The 18288-nt window shown below is 42.5% G+C and overlaps 1 protein-coding gene across 6 annotated transcripts in view; it reads right to left on the bottom strand.

The window, feature by feature from the left end:
- LOC118214760 (transcription factor 12-like) overlaps positions 1 to 18288 on the bottom strand; it is a 100115-nt gene that overhangs the window by 70055 nt on the left and 11772 nt on the right. For all 6 annotated transcript variants that reach the window (XM_035394951.1, XM_035394955.1, XM_035394954.1 and 3 more), the window contains one exon: positions 2154 to 2227. In XM_035394951.1, the coding sequence (XP_035250842.1) occupies positions 2154 to 2227 (74 nt within the window). The remainder of the gene's footprint in view (positions 1 to 2153; positions 2228 to 18288) is intronic.

Raw genomic sequence — 18288 nt, 5'->3', positions numbered from 1 at the left:
TTGATACCTATTCAAATTTCATAATGAGGCACTGGGGACCAAAAAAACATCAGCTTTTCGGTGTGCGTAGTTAAAGAGATGCGTATATCCATCAGTCCCGTTTCATCTGAGTTACGCTCAGGCCGGTATGAATAAACATGAAAGCTGGGTAAACAAGAGTGCGTTTCCCCGACACCGGCTGCCAGGCAGCAAAGTGCAAAGGCGCAAAACATCTGTCTGCCTCTGGACCCCCCCCCCCCCCCTCACAGTGTCAGAAACGCTGATTTATATGCACCTGGAGCGCAAGATATCGGGCATCTCCATCTTGTAATTCAAATCAGTCTGCCGATGGAGCTATAGCCTGTAGATGTCGGTTCGGGAAGGGCAGCGCAGAAAAAACAAGGTAACGCGGCCAGCGCGGACCTGACATTTAGCTGATTCCTGATGAGAAGTGACAGGAGATTGACAATAAACGAAATTCATACGGGGCGGCAAGAACGACCAGCGCGTAGAGAAATAAACAAACAAATAAATGAATGCAGTTGGAGACGTTCACGCTTTTTAGCGAGGAGGGAGGCAGAGCTCTCTCTGAGACCTTTATGGCATAAATAGAGGTTACACAGATGCCATGTTGTACAAATGGAAATTGTAATGAAACAGAGAAAAAATAAATCGTTTTCCCTTCTGCTTCTAAAATAGACCATCTTTGCTGCCAGTTCCCCTTTTGTCAAAGGTAAATTTTTTAAAAATTATTACCCCGGCAACATTTATTCAGTCTTTGTTCCCTGCTACATACACCTCTGTTTTTAGGAGTGCAGAACTTTAGGTTAGGTTAGGTGTGGGTTACACCTATTTCTCTAGATATCACCCTCCTTTAAAATGTATCTGCTCTGAATATGCATACAGAATATAAATATTTTGACACATCTTTGATTGGCTCAGATGCTCAAATCAATATGGTAACCGCACATTTCTGTGGAAGCTTACTAGAATTTTACAAACATGTATATTAGTGTAAATCCAGGCCGTGGAATTGAGAATCACTCTCCATGCGGCAGATTAATCTCCAGCGCTGGTACATACACAAGATATTATGTGGTGATCACTCCTGTGTGTACCTGTTTGTCTGTGTGTGTGCGTGTGTGCGTTTCAATCCTTCCATTTGTCCGAATTACTAATAAGGCTATGGATGAATGTGGATAAAACAGACGGGACAGGGAAGAAATTATTACATTTAAATTGAATATGAATGAATAAAAATTTAAAGCATCAACTTCAGCTATGCAAATTCTTTTAAAAATGCCTTTTAAAACACAATGAGCATGTTTTTGGGCAATTTTTTCGGTATTATCCTGTGTAATTTATTCTCTTTACTTTCAAAAGAAATCATTTGATTTTCAATTTAGGTAGGCTAGGTGGAGAGGGGGAAATACTGTAATAGCGCATGAGGTTTTAGGAGGAAAGCAGAGGCCTACTCCTGCTGTTAAAATAACCCATAATTTTAATATGTGGGTTATAGGTTTAATATCACTTCCCCTTTCCTTCTGTTTTCTTCAGAAAACTATACCACAGAATTCTGGTAGTCATTCAGCTGCACAAACCAAAAAAAAGCCAAAGATGAAATAAAATGGAAATAATGACTTCAAGCCAGGGTAATACCATAATAACGGAAACTGACTGTCAGGACATATCACGAGACATACTGTAGCTAACATTCAAGTGTAAAATGAATGTGTGAAATTAAAAATATAATTTAAAGTACTATAAATATGTACATTTACATCAATGGGAAGATTCGATTTTTTCTGTTATTCTGAGTGGCAAATAAAATTTATTTAATTAATACTACAATTACTTCGTTTAAAACTCATCACAAATGGTTATTGACTGTTTTATGATTACTTTGTATAGATAAAAATACTGATACACCATTCAAAAACAGTTCAGTAAACCGAATGCATGCAATAAAATTAAACAAACCAGCAAATACAGAAAATCATATATTGCTATGCCCAGAGGAAAAAAAATATTTTCATTAATAACAGGCCATGAGACAAGATAGGAATTGAAAGGTCAGAAATAAGCAGACAGAAGAATAAGAGTGCAAGGCGCTGGCCCAGACACACAGAGAGCGAGACCTCAGGTTCCCACGTTTCTCAGCGGACGGCTCTTACCCTGGAGGTCTCGTAGGAGGGGCTGGACTGGCCACCTGCGGCCCAGGACGCCTGGCTCGTCCTCTCCTCCATACCTGGCAAGAGAAGAGAGGCAAAGCCCGTCAGCCCCGCGGACAAACAGGAAGTGACACGCCGCTGGACTCACGCTTCGTCCGCGCGCGACTGCCACAGGGACATGGACAGAGGGACTGACAGGAGAGTACACTCAAACAGGCAGGCAGATAGGTATAACACATAACTGAGGAAAGGTGGGCATAGAGAGCTGGCTTATGGAGACCTGGATTTGCTGTTATAAATATAATACAAGAAAGCAATGTGTGTGTGTGGGTTGTGTGTATGTTTATAAATTCACTCATCTAGCCCTTACCCTTTAACATGATGAAAAAAAAACAATCATTCCAGAGAGCACTGATCAGTAAGACCGTGTGACCTGTAGGCTATTTTCAACAACTGAGAGAGACCACTTGTCTCACAATGTTACACGTAAGTTTCCACTTCAAATCTCACTTCTGATGCTAAAAGTAGAAAACCAGGAATCTCAGGTTTTTTCATCTCAGTCACTGAGTGAGTACGAGGCCATTCTTAGGCAGAGAGAAAAAAACAGATCATTACTGGAAGCTGGTGACTAATCCATTACTTATCTTTTCTAAGGCCCTGCTTTATGAAGCCAATTCACTATGCGTCATTTATTTAGGTTTACATAAATCAAACAGTAACTTGCAAGCTGTCTCGAACATACGTGTGCCCTGAAATTCACTAAAAACCAACGGGAAAACTGTAATTTGGCTGTGATTTATGACCCAGCCCTATCAAAACAGCTGAGCACTGAAACACAATGAAGCTCATATTTTAAAACTCTCCACATTGCCAGGGAGGGAGACAGATAAATAAAAAAAGTTGACGTTATTGTGCTGATCCAACATCTGGTATGCGATGAACAAATAATATCTGACCTCTCGAAATTACATTTATGGAGAGAGTTCTGCACAGAAATATGAGCTCACAGACTCTTCATGCTGTTTTAGCCAATATTGTTTTGTAGGTAACAACATTCTGTTCACAATTTCCCATGTGGGCTACATAATTGCCAAGGGGGAATACCATAAACAGATCGAAAGGTATTGATCGTCCTTTTCATAATTCCATCCCCATTTCGCCAAACTGCATTATCATTCATTTGACTCTGCCCTCCTCTGAAACATGCAATTTTAAACAAAGTATAGGCTACACAAGGAATTGTACAAAGCAATTTTGAACAGTAAATACGTTTCGTTTTTTTTTTACTAGAAAAACAGCACTCAAGAGTACTATGAAGAACTTATAACTGAAAGTGTCTTTGAAAACAAAAGGAATCCAGTTTCTGAGAAATAACCTAAATCGTTCCACATGACCGCACGACTGAGCACACAAGATGCTATAGTCATCACCCCACACTGCTACTTGGAAAAACAAAGATACATGTTTTCCATTGTGAAACACCAGTTAAGGGACCTTCCATGGTACAGACAGTGTGTGCGAGTGCGTCGGCAAAGCTTTAGTTTGACTCCAGACATGGATTTCTGTGCGAGTGAGCTCTTCATCTATTCAATGGCCTGCTTGACAAGAGTGGGGTCTCATTATACCTGCCTCGTCTCCACAATACCCCCCCCCCAAAACCCCTCGGCCACACCTCACCCCCCCCCCAGCCCCCCCCCCCCCCCCCCCCCTGCACAGCGAATCGCTCTGATTCTTTCCCAGTGCTGTGAGACTCTCTGGCCTCTGGCTCCCTTTACTGCACTAAAGCAAAGATAGTGTCTTTAGGGTGCGACCCTGTCACTAGCATGCCACAGCCTGAGGCTGAGAGGCCATCTTTCTGCATGGCTGCATCTGGGGACCAGTCATCACCAACAGCACACTGGAAGGCAAGAGTCTGAACCAAAAAAAAAAACTGCAATGAAATGCAGCCTAGCCAAGTGTAAAACGATAAATTTGAGGCTATGGGCCAAAAATAGGAGATAACTCAATCTGTACAGTTAACCCATTCTTTACACTACAGAGGCAATTCATGCAATGGGACCGAAGGGCTGGAGAGAATGGTCCTGAATGTAAAATTAACCCATTTCCTTACAGTTTTTCTCTCCAAAGACAACAGAACTAAACTACAGTGGCTCATTCCATTCATAAATGCTGTCAGCTTCTACATAGCTGGTAAGAACAAAGAAAATCATCCAGGACAGATGTTATGCTTACAAGCATGTTGCACTGTACTACCAGAGATCCTGCTACCACTGCTGCTGCTACTACTACTAGTAACACTGCCACTACTACTGTCACCACTGCCTATAAGCATACATTTTTCTGTGTGACAGAGATGGGATGTGAATTTGAGTGACAGTGAAAACGAACACCTCTGAACTGGTTCATTTATCCCAAAAGCAAATTTAAAATGTTGAAATGTTTCAACCAAACAGGTCTGAAATCTCCATGACAGAAATAAATAAAGGTGTGTGACATCACACCGAGTGGTGATCCACCTGAGAGCTCGTCTACAAGTAAACTGATCATTTGTACATTACACAAACCAAGCTGGCCTGACAGCCACGCAGGACCGCATCAAAATGATGTCAGCAGCACAAATGAAATGTGCCTTGTTCTAAATAAAAAGCCTTGATCATTACAAAGTAACAGAAAATGGATGTTGAGTATACCTCAGTGTTAAATGTCACTGAATTAGGGGTTCTCTTTATTTACAGTACAGGAAATTACCTCAGAGGGAATTCATCAGAGCCCCTCCCAGACTTAGCTTGAGTAATGCATTTTTGTGTTGCGAAATCAATTATTTATAATCCTTCTTGTTATAAATGTGCTGTAGATTTAAAGAAAACAAACAGAACGTTAGAAAGTACTATAGCAGCAGCACAGCAGCAATCCACAGCATTTAGTGTTAGAAGAGGGAGCCATCTTGCAACAAATCAGCAGGTAACTCACGTGGTTGGAAGTGTGTGCAAATTTTAATTTACAGAGCCTTACAACCTTCTGTGTATTGCAGTAGCATTATAGTATCATTACCTTAATGTCCCTGCCTGTTAGACATGGGATTCTGCTGAGGTCTGGTGATGATTCTCTCTCTCTCTCTCTCTCTCTCATCTGCGCTTTGTTGATTCGTGTAGCCCTCTCTCTCTCTCTCTCTCTCTCACCCTTTCTCCATCTAAATCACTATTAATACTCAAATTTAAATACATCAGTTAGGACCTCTGAAAAATATCAGTCATATCTGAAGTGGACACATGAGTAAAAAAATATCAGCAGAGGAAAAATTAAACAGTTACACAACTAGTCAGATGATTCTAATTTGCTTATGCTTGAAGAAAATCCGCTTCGAAATGAGGCTTTCATTTGTATTGGGACGTATGAAGAAAGTTGGCACAAACATAAACAGAGGTGAGAGTATTCTCTTCAAGACTCACTGTCTGACAAATTAAATCACAGCACTCAAAATTCTGTTCACTGCAACCTTTCAGTTCAACCTAATCCACATTCCTAAGAAACAGGGCAGAAATAGGGATGAAAACGTGGTAAAATTAAGAAATGAATTAAGAAATGAACAGAATATTTTTACCAAAAGTAAAACATGACAAAATGTAAAATGCTTACATTAAAATGCCAATGTCTCTTGTATTTAAGGACAAAATGTGCAGTAAAAAAACAGTAATAATCACGTATGAGAACATTATGTGGCAGGTGAACCTAACTTAAACCTGAATAACAAAAATAAACACCATTAGAAAATGTTTGTCACAGTCCTCAGTAATGAAGAGTCAGTTTGTTCACACAAAACAGGGGTTAATAATATTGGCAGAACTTTATTTTTTAAAATATACAACCAGTAAAGCAAGTCTAGGCCCTTCCGTTGCGCATATACTCAATAGTTTCAAATTTTTAAAAATTTAATTTAGTTTGTGATATGTGCTGTTCTTAAATACACATTTTTTCAGAACAGACTTACTGGTACAGCACATTTTTCTCCCCGAGGCATGTACACTGAAAGCACATGCACAAAGAAGGTCACTGTTTGCCTTGTTTAGTAATGTAACACACTGCTGCCGTAAAATGACAGACCACTGAGCAGGAATTAAGCCAACGGAACAACACGGTTTCTCTCTCCGTTTAGCCAGAACACTTGGACTTCACAACAATAACAGCGATGTCATGAATATGAGGCCATACACACTGAAAACATAAAGATAAAAGGAAACTGAAAAATCATGAAGGTGGTTAAAAAAAAGAGGAAACCACCTGTTCAATGCTACCATACAGCAGGAGCAAAGAGAACTAGGTGTTTCAACAAGCTGTAGGCCCTCGAGCGCAAGACTGGCTTTGAGCCTGAGGCTGAGCTCTAGTGCAAACATCCATAGACAAAAAAAAGTGACTACGAATTTTCTACTTACATTTTATTGATTAGAATTTCTTTTGCCATTTTTATTCAATTTTATTATTTTCTATTTCTCCCTATTTGGAATGGCCGGAGGAGCACAGACTAGCATACTTCCTCTAAGGACTGTAGCCAGCTATGCTGCTGGTCCACCAGCTGACCAGCACAGTTATTACACTGGAGGACTGTAATACCACATGCTGCTAGTACAGGCCAACTGCACCCTGCACACTGTGGGTTGGCAGTGCAGCAATGAGGTTGGGGAACTGGGATTGCAACTATAAGGCTCGGTTCAACTCCCAGGCAGTACACTACCATTGTAGCATTAAGCATGGTACTAACCTATATCGCTTCAATAAATATAGAGATATGTAAATGAATTGTGTGTAAAACAATGCAATGTGGACAAGTCGCTCTGGATAAGAGTGTCTGCTAAATGTCGAAGATGTACAGTAAATGTAGAAAGACCAGAGGAGTTATTAACGCACACAAAGACACAGGGAGTATCCTGCAGACTGTAGTTATGTAATGTGTTTTTGGGAAAATTTCCAAGTTGCTGTAAGCACCCCCCCCCCACCCCCACCCCCACCCCCACCCCCCAGAAAAGAAAACTAAAACTACTCAAAGGATAACTGAAAATTACTTGTCATTAGTTGGTCACACTCAACTTGTATCACCCTGGGAGGAAATGTTTTCATGCCAGCCTAATGCTTTTAAAAAAAAGTTAAAAAAACAGACCTTATGCAATGGAACATTAAAGTGCATACATTAAAGGGCTAGACCCAGCATTTACAATTACACTTTTACTCAGACTTTGAAAGCAAGAAAGCACAAATTATGCAGTCCAATCTCGTCTGCAAGCGTAGCCTGTGTATTTCACGCAAACAAGTACACACAGAGGAATTGCAGTAATGAGTGGTTATGCTCAGCGCGCAGCGCTATGCTGTTGCAGTGGTGCATGCAAGCCGTGTAAATCCCCCTGTTTTATTCATCTGATTTCAGGAGTGTGATGTGCTAAACTCGCTGAACCTCCTCGGGATCGCTGCCAACACACTGTCAGGAACAAACAGGTAATATCCTCAACATCTCCAATCAAATAGTAACATCACCTTGAATGGATGGCAAATCTTGCTCTTGGCAGTGTCTGAACTGTTTTTGCGCCTTAACGGCAAAGCGGGCGCTGATCTCTCCCTCTTACATACCGTACGAAATAAAAAGGTATAAACACATTATGCTAGAGGCCGACATTGGGAAACATCCGCTAGACAACTCTGTCAACCACTGGACAAAAAAACACATTAATTACTCAAAATGGCACGGCAGTCCACTGCTGAGAAAACACCTCGCCAGACGTGACATCATGCAGTCCGTTCCAAGTCATTCGCTGGGATTTGTTTTTTGCTTAGAATTGCTTAGAAACGAGCGTTGTGTATAAAGCTATAGAGGGCAACGCTGACTGACACTGACTGACAGACTGTGCCCCGAGTAGCAGGTCTGTAAATTGTGCTTAAGAATTCTGGCTAGTTGTTCTGGCGAATTCTAGTGCCAGAGGTTTGGGTGGTGCAACATTAAGGCAACAGATACTGTGTCTGCAGTGTCCAAATTCATTGCTGATGGCTTACCACTCCTGCAAGAGGAAGAGGTAGCAGCCAAAAAGCCAATACCTCATTCATTTCACTGTTTAATTTTTCATTAGCAATTTCTAATTCTTTTTATAATGACAGTAATAGCCAATAAATTAATAAAAAACACATTTTTCCCCAATTTGAAATACCAAACCTTATATACAGGCCTGTCCCATCATTGTAAGATCAATATGGGAAACCATGGACACTCCCTCAAAAGTGCTTACTGCTAACTGCAGCGTCTTGTCACTTCTAAGTCCACTTTGCTGCACTACTTTGGAGGGATACACTTCAGGTATAACTGGTGCAGACAGATTACTGGGGCTTCATAGACCAGAGGTGTCTGTCTTGTGCAACGAGCCCGGGAAGTCCCTGCTGACCAAAAACCATCCCTCCCCTATGTGACACAAAGGTCAATTATCCAGTTCCCCGTGAGACTCCCGACCACAGTGAGGACAGCCTTCCCGATCGCAGGGAGTCGCGGAGTAGAGCTTTAGCTTGGACGAGCCACACGGGAATCCCCAACTTTTTTCATTGTGTACCCCAATCAAACTCTATGATCTGTAAACCCTTAATAGCACGCAATACGGAAAAACACAATGTCTAATTAACTTGAATGGGGTGAACAGTTTGAAGCTGCACTGTGTGACTCTACAGTAATTGCATGCAAATAACGGTCATTTCAGTGGTTCGTTTTCATTTTACTAATGGAAGCGTTCTTCTGAAATGTTCAGCGTCCTACAGAAAGGAGCTATTTACCAATAGGATAAAAAGGGAAATTTAAACTGAAATACAGACTAAAATGCACAATACCCACTGATGTGCACCAGGTTTGGAGCCAACAACAGATTATACGATAGCTGTTGTCTATTAACTTCATTTATTTATTAACCTTTATCTAACCAAGTTAGTCCCACTGAGAGTAAAATCTCTTTTCCTAGAGAGACCTGATCAAGACGGGCAGCAGTGCATATATTTTCAGACACAACAATGAAACTCACATGAAGACTAAAACACTATGCTACAAAATGCGAAGGAGAAATGCACTCACATTTACAAATGAACAGTTACAGTTATTAATAGACTGTGATACCATAGAGTTTACAGTTGCTTCAAGTAAGTAGGTCCTGAAGCTTAAGTGCTTTAGCTGGTTTCATTCACATTACTATAAAACGCGAAAGAGACCATGATGCAGTAAAGCCCTTTTTTTTAAATGTAGAAAATAAGAAAGATGAATCAGGGGCCGCACAGTACAGGGTGGTGAGGTGCAGGTCCCTTTCCAGGAGCCCCTGAAGCTTAAATCCCATTTCCCCAGATGATTACCGTCTGATGAGTCACCAGCCTAAAACCAGCGCATTCAGAGAAAGATTTCAGCCCATTTCACCCGCAGATGAAAGAAGGGAATTATGGGAAGCGGGAGGAGGGAACGACGGGGCTCGTCACACAACAGTGGGGGGGGGGGGGATGGGGTGGCCTGGGGTGGTGGGGCCCGATGCGGCCCAAAATGGGGCGTACAATCCCTGGCCACGCCCCTGCTGATGAAAGCGAGCAGACACCAGGACTATGAGGGCATTTTCATTCCCTCACTCACCCTCAGCGCACTGGAGGAGAGGAAACCGGGGACTGGAACGATGAGAGTGCTCCATACACCACACACCTTCGCAATGAACAATCAAACTGACTAGCATCACGCGCTAAACCTATAGGAACAAGCCCGGCATGCTACAAAAACCCTTCCAGATAGGCCCTTTGACCGAGCTGGCAGGGGAGCCCAGCGTGAGGCCGGCTCACTGCGTGGCAAAAACTGAAGATGCTTTCAAGGTCTTCTCCTTCACCCGGCTGGGAAAACTCATGTGACAGGACATGGCTTTGCCATGGGGGACAACCCCAAACCGAGTGTGCATGTCATGAAGAAAATTAAAAAACAGAAACTTAACAACAGCAACAAAAGCAAGCTGAAAAACATGCCCATGACCACTAAACACAAACAAATGCTTCCAGCTAGGATATAGCAGCCTATTCACAGTCTCATGAAATATCATGACAGTTCAATTCAAGCAAACAGTGGGGATCGCGCACCATGGTGACAACAGTATCAACAGGGCTGGCAATTGCACTCGTTACAATGACAGAATCACTAATAATTCTGTTGTTAATATCATCAAAGTTTAGCAAAAAACATCAAATGAAAAAAGACTGAGTGCTTCCCTGGGGTTCCGTGGGAGGCACAGATGCTGTTCTTTGACATTCACGACCACTATCTCACTTGCATTGTATTGTGAATACCACGGCGGGGAAAAATCAATGTCAATTCTAGCCATTCAAAAGCGGAGCACAAAACGGCTATCTTGTCTAACACAGTCAGAACCCTTTGATTATCGATTTGCAGTCAGCGACTGCGCTAACTGCACTGCCTGGCGCGCGGTCCTTCTCCCTGGTGCGCTGGTGTCGCGAATCGCTGCTGGATGCTGCATAATTAATGAGCAGGCAGCGCATAAATGAAAGCACGTCCAGCCTCTCCTTTTCAGATCAAAGTCCCAAAACGGAGGGACCCGACAGGGTGGCAAAGAGACTCCACATTTACCCAACACAAATACACCAGGATGACCCCGTCCTTCCCTTTAAATCTGGCAATGGAAGGGCTTTCAGTCCCAGTGCATTACCTGAGCGCCCCAGCTCACCTCCCTGTCCACAGCGCCTCCATGCTTCCCAATGAGGGAATGGTACTACAGGAGAACGGCGGTGGTGGGGGGATTTGGGGGGTTGGGTCTTTTTAATGTCCGTTTCTCATTTATTCTCTCTTTTCTCTCCTGCTTTCAAGGGGGCCTTGGAATGCTTGGCAGGGCGGCTGTGCGGACGCCTGTCTGGATATCTCCAGTGCAGACGCGTTAATCCAAAACTCTCATTCCCTGCGATTTCCACACTTCCTTCCTGTGGCGCTCCCCCTCACCATATGTTCACAAGTGCTTATTAAGGGGAGGTGCTCCTTTTTTTAATACCAGAGCGCCGAAACCCTCACCCCCCCCCTCCCCCCCGAAAGTTCTGATCCAACAGCAGACCAAACCACACGATAGCGCCACAGAAATATGCGTATGGTTTGTTGTCCGTAAAACGAGCCACATTTAAACCACGCTGCAGCCCTGCAGGAGGAGAGCTAACCCCTCAGAGGAAATCGGAGTATTTTCTCCCTCAACCTTGATTCAGTTCATTCGGTTGCAATGTTTGCAGTTACATTGTGCTGAATTACTCACACACCCTTCCTTCTGCCTGCTAAGGGCTACTGAAAGAGGCCTGTCTTAAACGCTTCAAGAGCAGCCTAATGGATACCACCACCGCACATTCCCCACATCCAAACACTGACAAGCTATAATGGGTAGCAATAATAAGCATCTTTTTTATGCATTCTTAATGAGATATTTTGTGCTGAGTGAAATGCACCAAACACAAAAGGATTAGCCTGCAATTACACCACAAGCGTTTCCAATCAACAGCATGTTTATTATTTCAGAAGGCTTTATTTTGTATTGAGCCGCTCATTAGCGGAGTTAATCAGAGCCGCGCCTTGTGACGGCGCTAACGATGATATCACAGTGCTCAGCAGTGGACAGGAGCATTAGCAGAGGAAACATACACATGCAGACAAACTCTGCTTCATTCTCCTGAGCCACTGTGGGATTCAGTGATTAATGAAAATGCTGATGATTGGTTGTCTGCGAACATGTCATGACCGCCTATATGCTGTAGTATTCAAAAATTCTCTGACCCTGACACACACACACACAGACACACAAACACATAAATATACAAACACACACATACACATGCACATATACATACACATAAACACACACAAACACATAAACACACAAACACACATACACGTATGCACAAACACACATGTACACACGCATGCACGCACATACGCACACAAAAACAAGCACAAACACACAAACACACACACACACACACTGTGTCGTCCCCCACTGCTCTGTGATGTGTTTAATGAAGGCTGCCCTGGCGGGGGCTGTCAGGACAGCGGTCTGCACTGGAGCCAAGTATTTCCTCATTTCCCTCAGCTCCCCCGCCCAATCACGAAGCTGTCATCACAGGGTCGGCACGGCAACAATTCCAGGTCGCTTAAGAGGAAAGGAGCTCTAGCACGCCTCTTTTGGGCTGGGGCTTCTCTGGTACATGCGCTTCTTTCACTCTCATCAAACGGCCCAGACGACATAAAGGGTCCCAGAAAAAGCTCACACCTTTAACCCACTTTGGCAAAAACACAGATGAATAACAAGGCTATTAATTTTAGCCGCAGTAATGACTGACAGCCCATTCTTGCTCATCACGGCTGCCCACAGCTCGCTCGTCTGTTCCACCGCATGCAGAGACACTGGGAGAAGGTGCCAGCGTGACGGAGGGGAGGAGGAATAACCGCCACTCTGCCGGCGCCCAAAACTCATTATCACCCTTTCCCATTATAGACAAGCGGCCCCTGTGATTACCTGCATAAACACAACAAACGGCTCATTGCCCCACACTCACATCCCCCAGGGCAGGGGGCTAACTGGCCAAAGTCTGTCACACAACACACAACACGGGTCATGTTAGGCTCAAGTTGTGTGTGGTATGACACACTTTGGCCAGTCAGACATACAACTTTTGTATTTGTACATATCTCTCAAAATATGCACGAATACAAAAGTTATACATTTGTCCTGTTCTGCTCTCCAATACTACGACGTCACAGACCATGAGACAACCCTCCCCATTATTATAATTATAACCATGGCAACAAACAAAAATGAGGGTTACATAAATGCAAAGTTGGAGGTTTTACAAAAGACCAAGACTTAGCTAGAGTCCGTCGTCTGTAATTTATTATTCCAAATCCTTCAAAAGATAAATTAAAACCAGGAATAAATCAGGGGCCCACACTAATCCTCCAACCTTTTTTTAAAAGAGAAAGGATTGAAGCTCAATTTGATCAGTACACAGCACAGAGAGAAACAGTTTCAGACCCTAGACTTTAAAATGACAAACGGCATTAAGTGCAAACGCGGTGGCAGATAGCTGTATACACAGAAGCGGCTCACCCGGACACTGCTGGCAGGGGGAAGGGATTAGGCAAACACAACAATGACTTGTGCTCATCAGCATTTTCTATATCTGAAATGTAAATCCTGATAGAAGAGCCCGGCGCGGGGTCACGCTCTCCTCCACACTCGCGCCGCGCTTCGCTAACCGCTCGCGACACTTAAGAAGGGGACCGTGTGCGCGCAGAACCCGCCCAGATGTGTTCTTAAAGGGCCCGCGGGCTTCAGGGCTCCCTCAGACGTGACTTGGAGTTCAGCCTCAAGTCATCTAACCTGCGTGTGTCCAATCGCTGCTTCAAATGAACTCGATACTTTCCAAGCAGTAATAATAATAATAATAATAATAATAATAATAATAATAATAATATATTTTATTTATCAGGCGCCTTTCTGAACACTCAAGGTCACCTTACATGGTATTAAAATGAATAGAAGAATGACAAGACACTACAGATACATACATGATATTAAAAACAGTTTGAAAAGATAAAAAAAAAAATATATATATATATATATAAATAAACAATAATAGTAATAAAATAAATAAAAGTGCCATGGGGGAGTGGATAGCTATGTCCTGTTCAGGCAAAAGCTAGTGTGAAGAGGTGAGTTTTTAAATGTTTCTTAAAAGTGGAGAGAGTCTCAGCATTAGGGATGTGGGGAGGGAGTGTGTTCCAGAGTTTGGGTGCTGCACAGGAGAAAGCCCGATCACCAAGAGTGGAGTGGCGAGATGTGGGGACAGTTAGAAGTCTTGCAGAGGAGGAGCGAAGCGAGCGAGTGGGTGTGTGGTCCAGGGTAAGATCAGTGAGATAGGCCGGAGCTAAACCATGAAGGGCACTGTAGGTTAGCAGGAGGATTTTGCATTGTATTCGAAATTTCACTGGCAGCCAATGAAGTTTGTACAGGATTGGAGAGATGTGATCGTATGTTTTAGTGTGGGTCTGTATTCGTGCGGCAGCATTTTGAACTAACTATTGATCTGATTGGGATGCCAGTGAGAATACAGTTACAATAATCCAGCCGAGATGTTACAAAGGCATGGATTAGAGTTTCTGTTGTCGAGTAGGACAGGGTGGGCCTGAGTTTTGATGTTTCGGAGATGGAAAAAGGCAGATCTGGTGATGTGTTTTACATGAGGTTCAAAAGAGAAAGTGGAGTCAAGAATGACACCAAGTTCACATGAGTGGAAAGTGGGATAGGGAAACCGTCAATAGTAATGGAAAAGTTTGGAGTTTTGGATAGTGTGGATTTAGACCCTATAAGCATTACTTCAGATTTGTCACCGTTAAGTTTGAGGAAATTACGGGTCATCCAGATTCTAATGTCCTGCAAACAGTTGATGAGAGATGGGGGAGGAAGTGCAGAGGAGGGTTTGGAACTTATATAAAGCTGTGTGTCATCAGCGTAGCAGTGAAAACTTAGCCATAGCCATTTTGAGAACAGACCACAAAGCATCAAACTATTTGTTATTTGTGGTTCCACAAATTAAGTTCTTCTTTCAAATGTCATTTGTGGCTAATCTTAGAGTGCGTCCAGTCGCTTTAGCCCATCCATCAAAGTCTCTGTAGTAGACTCACACAACAACCCTTTAAAGTACACATACCAGCTTCAATACTAGGGTAAATAAGTGAATTGTAAACTGTACAATTCATTGAGTCAGGTTGAATTAATTCAAATCAAATAATGTAACTACATAAAAGTGTGGTAAGATGCTCGTTTCACATAAACAGGGTTTATGCGCCAAAGCAAAATTTGCAAGCGGGAAAAAAAATGGGAAAATATTATTAAAACAACAGTTTATTATTATTTACAGAATATTATTTGTTTGGCACAATGCAGCAAAGCAAGGAGAGCGAGAGAAACACGACAGCAAGACAGCACACTCAGGCTCGGCTTGTTGGCGTTGCCACCCACTAATCAGAGCTGTGAAGGTATGTGCTGGGAGAAACCAGACGAAATCCTGTTGTGTTCTTCAATCAACGATTCCAGCGTTTATAATATTTTAATCCTTACCATTAGGAAATGTGCTCTGTGACTTTGAGTCAGAGGTCACAATGGCTTGTTTGTACAGAAACATCATTTTTGTCAAATCAGACAAGGACAATTGAATCGCAGAACCTATTGTCTGAAAAATGCTGCTTGGTGACAGTTATGATTTAACTGAGCATATCTTGCTGAAAAAAAGTAGAAAGATATTAATATCACAAGGTTTGATTCCCATCTTCACAGTTATATATGTAAAACTGTGTTTCTCGGCGAAAATGGCTTAAAATTATGGAGCAGGTCACACAATATTTTACCCAAAAAGTGAGCTGGATGGCATTTATAATCAGTGGGATGACAGCAGACTAGTGGTGGGCAATATGGCCTAAAACTGATATAGCAATTTTCTTTTACTGAATGACAATATTCAATATAATTTGTCATTTTCTTATGCAAAAATGGGTGAATTGTTTTCATGCCTGATAGGCTCCTGCAAAAAGCGGAAAGGGTCCTTTGACATAGAAACAATAGGAGTTTTTGGCTTGGCGTGCATGTACACATAGCATGTCCCACCATTTTAGTCCGACCCCCATCACACCTGTCCAGAGCGACCCAGCCAAGGCTCCCCTTACCTTAGGGCCCACCTCCAAACACAAACAGCCAAGCTGGCTGGAAACCAGAATGAATAAAAACACATGCTCTACACATGCCAGCATCAGAATACTGACATTCACCTAAAATGACAATGCTTTGTTGCTTGTTCTTTTTTTTTTTTTTTTTGGTCATGCTACCCCATGTCATTTCTACACTTGTAGTAAATTTCATTGGGACACCCAGCACTGCATCTTCAGATACATCAATATAAACCGGTGAGAGTCTGACCCCAAAAGCCTCAAACCCACCCCACCCCCACCCCCCCAAGGGGTCCCGATAGAGTCCGGGGATCCTACCATCCCACAGGGGAGGTGTGTGCAGGGGGGTGGGGTGGGATAGCAGATCAAAAAGACCATTATGCACTCTTCTCTGCTAGCCTCTGCTGTGAAATTCACGATCGAACCCCATGCTGCTTAATGCACCTCTCCCCCGCAATGCAGTGGCCCAGGTTGGCCGCATGTAAATACCCCCGGGCTTCCCAATCACTGGGACAGAGGCGCCATCTATCCCCGGAAGGTCCTGGGAGGCTTAACGTGCTAATTAGCTGTCAGGACTTTAGCAAGCCGACCCTGTGCTCGGCCTTCGTTCGTCCTCCAGAAACACTCCCCAGCAGCTGCCGCCCATGCCCCCAGCCAAAGGACTGCACCTCAGCGTCGCCCCGGAAACGTCCCCCCACCCCCCGTCCCATTCACACCCTGCAGACTCCCGACCTTAAAGACACACTGCTCCGCCCTCACACAATTATGAGACAACATCAACAACACATGCATGGCTTGAACATGGTATAACTGTCATTCAGGTTATGACAATACCTACAGCAAGCTCACAACACTTAGGGAAGGTTCTGTTACCTGTGACAGGAATGACAGATGTACATTGATTGCCTGCAGATAAATGTTAAAATATTTGCATACAGCTGTCTAATACTGTTATGGGGTCACAAAGATGTATTTGACTATCACTGGATATTGATTTTCAATTCACTGTCCATTTACCATTTAAGGCTCACAAAAAACCTTATGGCATTACGTTTATACACACCTAGGTAAGGGATCAAATGTGTTGAGACTGAAATTGGGGTTTGTGAATTCCACCTTTTATGGTACTGATTGAGTTCTGCGATGTGGCATCAGAATTAGCCCAACCTATGAGAGCAGCTTTATTTTTTATTCAAGACTCAAAGTCGACCCTGAATTCGGCATAGCAAATATTTATTACATTTGGAGTTTATGGAAGCTACTTAGCCAGCTCCAAGCAAATTAGAATGCTTTGCAAAGCAAGGTTTTTTTTTTGTACACCAGTCATTAATGGATTTTATTAAATTCAATTTGTAATGCCATGGAGCTCAGAAAACACACATCTGCCACTGATAATTTGAAGTTTGCGAGTGTGGCAGGGAATCATTAAAAATGTGAAGTCTTGTGCCAAAGCTCATTTCACTGCTAAATCTTCCCCGACAGAGTTTCTAGGATAACAGTGATAATTACAATTTTGCCATGGGCAAGATAACGGGTCGGCAACGTATCCTCCTGTCAAAGAACATTCCGTCTGTTAACAGCACACACAAGTCAACTCTGACACTTTTCCATTAAGACTGTATTTATTTTTGAAAACAGAACTGTTGACATTGATTTTTTTTTTGTTTGTTCTTCAGAAAGAACTAATCTAAAAATCAGGAAGATAAGCTTTGTTAATAAAGGGGGAATACTTAATTTCACATAATTAAACATAACATTAAATCAAAGATATAAGCTAATGGTTGTCCACATTTTTTAACACAGGCAAAAATTCCTGTGTGACATTTCAACACTAGCTAGGTCTATATCATGATTAAACCTTGATTCAATTATCCACCTCTAAAAAACGAAAATAATGAACTGGCCGGCGCCTACGGTATGATTAAAGTACTGCACTGGACTCAAAGAATTAACCTTAAAGGTCTGAACCTAGGCGGGAGAATTTGCTCTTATACCCTTGAGCAAGATACCTGAATATACCTCCAATATCGAGCAGAACACAGGTAAAATGTTTGACAGCACTTGAAAACCATATCAAAATTTTAGGTTGAAACAGAACAGTCAAATAACTGTTAGCACTAAACGATTACTAATCTATAAGTGTATATAACACAATCAATCACAAATTATTTTTAAGGAGTGCACTTACTTATTTTATTCATATATCAGTTTTATTTCAGAAGTCTAGTGGATTAATGGGCTAGTTAATGGCAATGGAACGCAATGGAAATTTTGTCCAAACACGGGGACTGCTGTCCAAGCCATTTACATCACTGTACAGTGAACAAGAGTTAGGCCTACATCACTCCCAAACAAAAAAACTGTCTGTAAAAACTAAAGAGAAGCACCACA

Source organism: Anguilla anguilla, chromosome 16 (assembly GCF_013347855.1).
Source record: "Anguilla anguilla isolate fAngAng1 chromosome 16, fAngAng1.pri, whole genome shotgun sequence".
NCBI lineage: Eukaryota > Metazoa > Chordata > Actinopteri > Anguilliformes > Anguillidae > Anguilla > Anguilla anguilla.
Note: the sequence above shows the minus strand (reverse complement) of the source record. Positions and strands in the feature narration are given on the sequence as shown.